Source organism: Ovis aries, chromosome 1 (genome assembly GCF_016772045.2).
Source record: "Ovis aries strain OAR_USU_Benz2616 breed Rambouillet chromosome 1, ARS-UI_Ramb_v3.0, whole genome shotgun sequence".
Taxonomy (NCBI): Eukaryota; Metazoa; Chordata; class Mammalia; order Artiodactyla; family Bovidae; genus Ovis; species Ovis aries.
The window spans coordinates 70,760,259-70,770,188 of record NC_056054.1 but is presented as its reverse complement, the minus strand read 5'-3'; the positions used below and the strand labels follow the sequence as shown (position 1 = coordinate 70,770,188).

At 49.3% G+C, this 9,930-nt stretch overlaps 1 protein-coding gene across 8 annotated transcripts in view; it reads left to right on the top strand.

The window, feature by feature from the left end:
* BCAR3 (BCAR3 adaptor protein, NSP family member) overlaps nucleotides 1-9,930 on the top strand; it is a 222,219-nt gene that overhangs the window by 191,033 nt on the left and 21,256 nt on the right. For 6 of the 8 annotated variants that reach the window (XM_060411939.1, XM_042251086.1, XM_042251089.1 and 3 more), the window contains 3 exons: nucleotides 531-659; nucleotides 3,790-4,235; nucleotides 8,474-8,577. In XM_060411939.1, coding sequence (XP_060267922.1) covers nucleotides 531-659; nucleotides 3,790-4,235; nucleotides 8,474-8,577 — 679 coding nt within the window. Of the gene's footprint in view, nucleotides 1-530; nucleotides 660-3,789; nucleotides 4,236-7,379; nucleotides 7,556-8,473; nucleotides 8,578-9,930 lie in introns of those variants that run through there. The other 2 variants (XM_042251091.1, XM_015092123.4) reach the window with 2 other exon arrangements.

The following is a 9,930-nucleotide window of genomic DNA, read 5'->3' as shown; positions in this document are numbered from 1 at the left end:
AACGTTTCTAAAAGCAAACTCAGTCCTGAACTGGAGTTGGCCAGTAGCAAAACATTCAGGTCATTAAGGCAGCACTTTGGACAGTGTTGTCCCTCCAGGGCCAGGTGGGGACTGTGTCCTTCCCAGCTGTGTGTCAGGACAGTTCAGAAGGAGAACGAGGAAGCTCCCTAAGCAATTTTGATGTACCTCATGCCCCACACATCTGTTTCCCTGCTGCCCCCCACCCTGCTCCCCACGTTTTCAGCTGCTTCACGAGCAGAGCAATAAAAGGAGCAGCTTGGCTAACTCTGCTGTCATAGTCCCTGTGTGCAGGTGAAAATTTTACTGCACACTTGCAGCCAGAGAAATGAAAGGTCACAGCTAATTGTAATCATTATCCAGGCTCCCCTACCTGACCGGGGCTTTGGGGATATACTGCTTTGATAGCAAAGCAGCTGACTGCAAGGCTGTCTTCTCTGGGTGGCTGGCCTGGGCTCGCCAGTCTGAGCAGGGTGGGAAGGTCACTGGTGACTGGGGACCCTGTGTTGCAGTTCTCCAAGGAGAGGCACGTCATGGACAGGACCCCTGAGAGGCTGAAGAAGGAGCTGGAGGAGGAGCTGCTGCTGAGCAGTGAGGATCTGCGCAGCCACGCCTGGTACCACGGCCGCATCCCCCGACAGGTACCTGCCTGCACGCAAGGTCATGTGCCCAGGGCTGTTAGGAGCAAGCTCCAGTTCAGCCCAAACGAAATAATATGAAGTGGCTTGCGGTGACTTAACGTAGGCCCGTTTCTAAGGAGATCTTGGGAAGAGCTAAGGTCAGAATTCAAAGTCCATTTGCCTGTGGCCAGTGAGGGGATGAAGGAAAAGCAGTTGTTCTGCGGTCTGTAAACACGGGCCCAGTGGGAGGCAGCCATGCAGGGTGGCACCTCGGGGAATATGAGGGCGGGCTGTGGTTCAGCTAATTGAACTCCTGGCCAGCTGCCTGCAGCCTCATAGCCTGTGGAGCCTGCTTCCTTCTTAAGGCCGTGGTTTAATTTCAGGTGAAAAGAGGGTATCATCAGGGCAGGTAACCCAGAGAAACAGGCCGCCTGTGCCCTAGTGGGGCCGGCAATTATTCATTCTCTGCTGCTGCTGCTGCTGCTGCTAAGTCGCTTCAGTCGTGTCCGACTCTGTGCGACCCCATAGACGGCAGCCCACCGGCTCCCCAGTCCCTGGGATTCTCCAGGCAAGAATGCTGGAGTGGGTTGCCATTTCCTTCTCCAATGCATGAAAGTGAAAAGTGAAAGTGAAGTCGCTCAGTCGTGTCTGACTCCCCTATCCGGCCCCTGGCCCAGAAATGGGGAAGACGAATTTTACCCGCGACCACAGACTCATAGCCAGAATATACTTTGTGTGATTGTCCTTTGGGTCCTAGCCATGAATAATGTTTTTGTATTTAATAGTATAGAAATTGAAAAATAAGTGCAGAATTGAGGTATAGAATTTTCCTTGAGTTTTTATTGTAACATGATCCGACCAGTCAATCACTCAGGACCACAGGACAGGACAGGGGGGGTGGGAGAGGGGCATCATATTGTGCATGGGTTTTTTTTTTTTTTAATGTAGCAGATTCTCAGCACCATCAAAGAAATAATTCTTATTTCAACTTTGTTTTTCTTCTTTTAGCTTAAAATTGATTATAGAAAATAGAATAAAAAAGAAGCAAATTAAACTCTCACCCATAATTCTCCCTTCTGGAGATAACCACTATGAATATTTTGATATGAATCCTGCCAGACTTTCCCAAATCAAGCTTGAGCTCATTTTGCCTATAACTCAGCAGCCCACTTTCTTCCCTTAATGACATAACCTGGGAATTTTCTCCTGCTCTGAAATGTTGTTCTCAACCAGCCCCCACTGTCTGCACCCATTATGTGTTTGCTCCACTCTGTACTGGGCACTCTCCCAACACCTTTAAGATAACTGCCACGGTCATCACTATCATCATTTCCTCAGGCTCAATTCCAAGAAGCGGAATTTCTGTGTGAAAACATTTTTAAGGCTAAGATGCAATTTTAAGGTAACCATGGTAACATACTATTCTGAGCTAGCTGATCAAATGTTGGCAGGTCCTGGAAAACTTGTCAAAGTTTATAAATCTGATGTCTGTCATCACCATCATTCTCCTTATCATAATCATGAAATTAGTTTCCCACTTGCCATGAGTATAAATTTTCAGCTATACATCAGCTAGGTTGTATATCTAAAGACTGTAACAATAATGATGGTCATTATAGTTAACTCTTAGGGCTTCCCTGGTGGCTCAGATGGTAAAGAAACCACCTGCAATGCAGGAGACCTGAGTTCAATCCCTGCATTGGGAAGATCTCCTGGAGAAGGGAATGGTTACCCACCCCAGCTTTCTTGCCTAGAGAATCCCATGGACAGAGGAGCCTGGCAGGCTATATAGTCCATGGGCTCGCAAAGAGTCAGACACGACTCTGACTAACACATACACAGTTAACGCTTTACTCCTTTAAATCTTTATAGCTACTCTGTAGGAGATACTATCCTAGTTCACAGATGATGTAATGGAGTGTAACTTGTACACGTAACTTGTCTCACAGAAGAGCCAGAATGCAAACCCAGGCAGACTAGCTATGGGAACAACCATTCTAGGACACAATTTAAATTCTCCTTTTGTTACAAACTTCAGTATCCTTATAGCTAATGATTTTTTTAACATCTACTATGTTCCAGTCACTGTACTAGTGCTTTGTGTATATTACGTGGCGGTGGTTTAGTTGCTAAGTTGTGTCCAGCTCTTTGCGAAGCCATGGACTGTAGCCTGCCAGGCTCCTCCGGCTGTGGGGATTCTCCAGGCAAGAATACTGGAGTGGGTAGCCATGCCCTCCTCGAGGGGATCTTCCCAACCCAGGGATAGAACCCAGGTCTCCTGAATTGCAGGCAGATTCTTTACCAACTGAGCCAGCAGGGATGCCTCAGATATTATGTATGCGAATATATAACCTTCCCAATAACTCTGTGGGATGAGGCTAGCCACTTTGTTCCAGGCCCACAGAATAATCGGTGTGCCCAGAGCCACTCTCAGAGGTCTGGTTCTACTGTCCCTGGCTTCCACCTCCATGCAGACCCTCCTCCTCCCCACCCACCAGGCCTGGAGAGGGGTTTCTTTGGAGAGGGCTCTGAGGATGACCCATAGATGACAACCAACATCCTCCTCCTCCAGGTGTTGCAGGGAGAGAAAGAATCAGACCCACCAGACACAAATTTTCTTATTTAGTTTTATCACTTCACATCCTTCAGGTCTGCATAGATGTCATCTCCTGATACCCTCCTAACTGTATTTAAAAGGACAGCCCCCATCCCAATTTACTTTTCCCTTAACTTTACAACATCTGACATAGCATACCTATTCCTTTTTCATCCTACTAGAATAGAAGCTCTCCAGTAAAAACAGAAGCTCTGAGCCAGTGGAGGCTCAGCTTCATTCACTATATAAACGCAGAGCCTGCAAGTACTTGGCACACAGCTATTGCTGTTCAGCCACGTCCGACGCTGCAGCCCCAGAGACTGCAGCATGCCAAGCTTACCTGTCCTTCACCATCTCCCAGAGCTTGTTCAAATTCATGTCCATTGAGTCGGTGGTGCCACACAGTAGGTGATCAACAGATAGTTCATAAATGAATGAATGAGTCTTCTCAGAATTTGACAAAGAGCCGACTGAGGAAGAAGAGACATTATAGCCTTGTCCATAGTGGAGCTAAGCTTGCCTTGCCTGTTCCTCACTCACCGTTCTGTCCCAAAGGTGTCAGAAAACCTCATGCGGCGAGATGGTGACTTCCTGGTTCGTGATTCTCTGTCCAGCCCGGGAGACTTCGTCCTGACCTGCCAGTGGAAGAACCTCCCTCAGCACTTCAAGATCCGCCGGACAGTGGTACGACTCAGCGAGGCCTACAGCCGCGTGCAGTACCAGTTTGAAATGGAGAGCTTCGACTCCATCCCTGGCCTGGTGCGCTGCTATGTGGGCAACCGGCGGCCCATCTCGCAGCAGAGCGGAGCCATCATCTTCCAGCCCGTCAACAGGACGGTGCCCCTGCGTTGCCTGGAGGAGCGCTACGGAGCCTCCTCCCCAGACCGGGCCCACGAGGGCAGCCTTGCAGAGGGGAGGCCGGACGCGGCCAAGAGGCTGAGCCTCACTGTGGGCAGCACCCAGGCCCGAGAGCAGGGCTTGCCCAGGGGCAACCTCCTCAGGTGAGTCGGGGCCTCCTCGGGTGGTGTTGGGACCATGGGGGCACTCACCTGGCCAGGGCCAGCTCTGCTCAGCAGACAAGCTTCCCATGGGAGCAGAGGAACAATGAAAGATGTTAATGGGGCTCCAGGTATCACTGGAGTCGCTGACACTGACATTGTGCGGTTAGTTCCCAGTTGTGCTGTTGCTTCAGTCGCGTCCGACTCTTTATGACCCCATGGATCAGCCCTTCAGGTTGCTCTGTCCATGGGATTCTCCAGGCAAGAATACTGGAGCGGGTTGCCATGCCCTCCTCCAGGGGATCTTTCCAATCCAGGGATCGAGCCTGCATGTCTTAGGTCTCCTGAGGCAGGTGGGTTCTTTATTACTAGTGCTACTTGGGAAGCTCAGTTGCCAGTTGAGTTGGTGCCAAAAAAAAAAAAAATGGTGCAGTTGCTGAGGAAGGGGAAGGCCAGGAGAGACCGTGTGAAGGAGGTAAGGATTCCGGCTGGTCTGAAAGCTAGGGGACATCTGGATAGATGCTGCAGAGGGGAGGGTGTCCCCCTGGAGGGAGGGGACTCGGACAGAGCCTGAGTTGCAGAGTTAGAAAAGGGCAAGCGTGGCTCAGAGTGCGGAAACTGGAGGAACTGGAACAAAGGGTCTGTCCATGCAGGGGGCTGACAGAGGGAGGTTTAGGGAACTGACCCCACCAAATCAGGGAGGCTTTCATGCCAGACTGAGGGGTTTGAGAAGCCTCAAAGACTTAACATGGGGAATGGAGTGTCCTGAGAACAAGACAGAACGGTGATGTGCAAGAAGGGTGAGAGGGGAGAGGAGCAGGAAGGCAGCTAGTGAGCTATGAAGGATGAGGCTATGCAGATGGAATAGCAAGGAAAGTCAGGAGGCTCAGAGCCAGGCTTCCTGAGACCTCTGCTTGTGGGGAGGTGGAGACGGGCAAGTCAGATACCAAAGGAGGGACCAGAGTGGGTCAACTTTGGAGGAAAACCAGTTGCTCCATCCGAGATGCGACTGTGGGCTTGCAAAGGGCCAGTGTCCAGCAACAGCTCTGGAGTTAGGGAGCAAAGTTAGTCCTGAAAGCTTAGATGAGGACTTGATCCACACAGAAAGGGTGTTGACTAGGTCAGAAGAGATGAGATTCCTAAGACAGAAGATTTTGAGAGCCTGGGGGCTGCAGACTGACCCTTGGGGGATCTTGGAGAGAAGAGTTCAGAAAACTGAATGCTGGGCTAGCCCCACCGTCGATTACAAGTGACGTGCCCTGGGTTAATACGGGACTTGTCTCTCAGGCAGTGAGGAGTCCTTGTGCGTGTTATCTAACTGCGAAGAAAGAAAAGTTGGCATGAGGCTGTGCATTGTATTTATTTTAGACTATGGAAATGATGTTAGAAAAAAAGCAAATTCAAATGATTTTCTTATTTGAGTTCAAAATGGGTCAAAAGCAGAGACAACTTGCAGCATCAACAATGTATTTGGCCCAGGAGCTATTAATGACTGTACCGTGCAGTGGTGGTTCAAGAAGTTTTACAAAGGAGATGAGAGCCTTGAAGATGAGGAGCACAGTGGCCGGCCATTGAAAGTTGACACCGATCATTTGAGAGGATCTTCGAAGCTCCTCTTACAACTACGTGGGAAGTTGCCAAAGAACTCATGCTCTGGTTCTTCCGCACTTGAAGCAAACTGGAAAGATGAAAACCCTTGATAAGTGGATACCTTGTGAACTGACCACAGATTTAAAAAATTGTCGTTTTAAAGTGTCATCTTCTCTTATTCTCTGCAACAACAATGAACCATTTCTCAATCTGATTGTGGCGCACAACAAAAAGTGGATTATATACAACAGCTGACGACAGCCAGCTCAGCGGTTGGACTGAAGAGAAGCTCCAAAGCATTTCCCAAAGCCAGACTTGCACCAGAAAATGGTCATGGTCACTGTTTGGTGGTCTGCTGCCAGTCTGTTCCATTTCAACTTTCTGAATCGCAGCGAAACCATCACATCTGAGAAGGAAGCTCAGCAAATCAACGAGATGAACCAAAAACTGCAACAGCTGCAGCCGGCATTGGTCATCAAAAGTGAAAGTGAAATCACTCACTCATGTCTGAGGCTTCTCCGTCCCTGGGATTCTCCAGGCAAGAACACTGGAGTGGGTTGCCATTTCCTTCTCCGGGGGATCTTCCCAACCCAAGGATCGAACCCCAGTCTCCCGCATTGCAGGCAGATGCTTTAACCACCAGGGAAGCTCCATTGGTCATCAGAAAGGGCCCAGTTTTTCTCCACACCACCTGACCATATGTCACACAACCAACACTTCAAAAGTTGAACGAATTGGGCTGCAGAGTTTTGTCTCATCCACCATATTCACCTGACCTCTCACCAACTGACTACTGCTTCTTCAGTCATCTCAACAATTTTTCGCAGGGAAAATGCTTCCACATCCAGCAGGAGGCAGAAAATACTTTCCAAAAGCGTTCATTGAATCTCAAAGCATGGATTTTTATGCTACGGGAATAAACAAACATTTCTCCTTGGCAAAGAAACATGTTGATTGTAATGGTTCTTATTTTGATTAATAAAGATGTGTTTGAGCCTAGTTATAAGATTTAAAATTCACAGTCCAAAGTTGCAATTACTTTTGTACCAGCCTAATATTAAAACGCTATCTTCTGTTCTTTCAGGAGTTAGGGGTTGGTTGATGAACTAATGAGTAGGGAGTTAATATGAACAGGGCCAGGGTGACCCACAGAACCCCTGCTAGGAACAGTGCTGGGAAGGAAGGCCCTTGGTCTACCCTCAACAACCTGAATTTAAAATACAAAACAAAAAATTTCAAGATAAAAATGAAAGGAAAGCTTAGAAAGTCTCCATGTTGATAACACAAAGCTAACAGAGCCACTCTTGGGGCTTCTCCTTTGAAAGCAGAGCTCGCTAAGCCTTATCACACTTGGCATAGGCTGCAGGTCCAGAAAGACCTAGATGTGGGGGTGGGGTGCACTCAACACGGAAGATGGCTGGAAACCCTGCCCCTCCGCCCGCCAGTGGCTCCCCACATTCCCTGACGTCAGGCCAGATGGTTGCCCCCCCCCCCCCCCCCCCCCCCCCCCCCCCCCCCCCCCCCCCCCCGGAAAAGGTGTGCGCTCGGCCAGGTTACATTCCAGGCCAGTGTGTGACCACGGAGTCTGACTGCTGGCTGGGAGCACTGCTTAAATATCGCTTCACTGAAGCCACTGCCTTTTGGAACTTGCCCTCTGCCCTGCCTTATCTCTGAGGGGTTGCTGGAGTTTGGGGGCTGTTTTGTTTTTTTTTTCCCTCTGGTTGTCTGCAAAGGTAGGAAAGAACTTTCATAATTTCTGTAACATAAGTTTGGGGGTTGGGGGTGGCGACTAATAAAGTTCATTACCATTCGACTGGTGCAGTACCTTCTGTTTTAGCTAACGGGAGATTCTGTTCTTTGGTGCTAATTAGAGTAATTCCTGATCTGAACAGGCAGGGTTAGAGCCATGCTGGCGAACTGTGTCATTCGGGTCTGCTGGGCCCGCTTGCCCTGTGCTCCCCAGTTAGAGAAGCTGCCAGTCTGAACTGGCAAGGGGCAGAGCCATGCTGGTGAGTTGTGTCGTTAGGGTCTACTCTCCCTGCGATGCTGTGTCCTGTGCCTCCCAGCTTGCTTGATGACCCCACGGCCCTTTCCCCGACTCAGCCTGAGGAGGCTGGCTGGGGGATCCCCCAGTGGGGTCCTTCTGAATGGGTATGCCAGCCTCCCTGGGCAATCCTGCAGGTTATTTGGGGGACGCTGAACTTTCCACTGAGATGGAAACTGCCCCACAGCCTCCTTCCTAACTGTGACACTGTGAGGCTTGGTGGAAAATGTGTTAGTTATACAAGACATTCCTCCTGGGTCTGTAATTTCAGGCGCTGTTGAAAGTACACATTCCAGCTTATCAGATTTTCCTGAGAGTATCTTGAAACCTTTACCCTGCTCTGCTTAACAGGATGGAAAGACTCAGAAGCAGCAGCCTGGGATCTAACTGGATGGGTCCTGGGGACACGGCAAGGAGCCCATGGCACAGTCATGTACTAATCACTAATCAGTGATTTCCTCCTCCAGCCAACATTCCTTTACTCTTAGGCTATATGGGAGCACTCTCATTCTGAGCAATCTTTTTCTTTTTTTAAACTTTCCATGACGTTGCCTAAAGGTTTTACGACTTAATGACATGTTTCTGCCCTATTTGTCTTTTGCTACAGAAATAAAGAGAAGAGTGGGAGCCAGCCAGCCTGCCTGGATCACATGCAGGACAGAAGAGCCTTGTCCCTCAAAGCCCACCAGTCAGAAAGTTACCTGCCAATTGGTAGGTCTTTGGGGATTTGGGGGGAAGAGGGTGACGGTGTTCCCCTGATTTTCTGCAGGCTATCTCCCCTGCTCCATCTGGTCACCTTATTTGGGAAAGACATAAGACTCCACATCTGGAGGCTGAGGGGTTCATAGGACTGTATCCAGATGCGAATCACTGAGCTGGGTGCTGTGTGTGTGTTACTCAGTTGTGTCCGACTCTGCAACCCCATGTACTCTGTGTGTGTGTGTGTGTGTGTTAGTCACTCAGTCATGTCCAATTCTTTGTGAGCCCATGGACCAGATTCCTCTGTCCATGGAATTTTCCAGGCAAGAATACCGGAGTGGATTGCCGTTTCCTTCTCCAGGGTATCTTCCCAGCCCAGGGATCAAACCCAGGTCTCCAGCATTGCAGGCAGATTCTTTACCATCTGAGCCACCGGGAGAGCCTGGTGCTTAATGTGTGCTAGCTTTATAAGCCTCATAAGAAGCCTTAAAGGTGAGCATGGTTATCCTCTTTTTGGCGAGGAAACTGAGGCGGATAGAATTGACCTGTCTAGATACATCTATCTAGTAAGTGGTGAAGCCAGCATTTGAACCTAGGTTTCCTGACTCTGAGCCCAACTGCAAACTACTGGTCATCATAACAAACACACCTTCCCCTTAGTCTCCTCCCTGGGAAGAGAGAGAATGGGTCAGTCCTGGGGCTCCTGGTGGAAACCCCGCCTCCTCTCCATTCTGCTGTCACAGCTGGAAGAGTGAGATGGTGTGGGATGTGGGGGAACCAGGTAAGCAATTGTGTTAATAGACAATGGGATTGTTTTTCATTATTTTTGTAACGGACCTCCCTTGGGGAACCACAGGGTGATTTTTCCTGTCACCGCTTCATAAACTACTTGAAAGTGGGTTTTCTCAGCATCTTTTTCTCCCTTCCCCATGTGTCTCTGTCTCTTCCTTAAAGCTGGCAGGATCCACTCTGGCTCTGAGAGTGACTCAGGGCCCTCCTCCTTTTACACTATGTGACTAAAGACTTGATTCTTACGGCAAGGTTAGATTACTCACCGCCCTCCGAGCTCGATGTACTTCCCTGTTTTGACTGTATAACTTTCTGTGACCATAAAATGGCATTGCTGCCCAGCTGTGGATAGTCACCAGGATTTAGAATTCCCCAAGAAGTGGCGTGGGGCCACCTATGCCCTTGACATGCTCTTGACTGCTCTAGACCAGACCTGCAGTGGTCATACTGGCTTGTCTTTTGTGGGTAAAAATAAAAACCCTAGGGTATGAATTGAGGGCCAGAAGCTGTCACTCGGATTTTGTCTGTTTTCTGTTTTCCTCACAGCTGAGCTTTTTCTGACCCTCTGTTATCCTC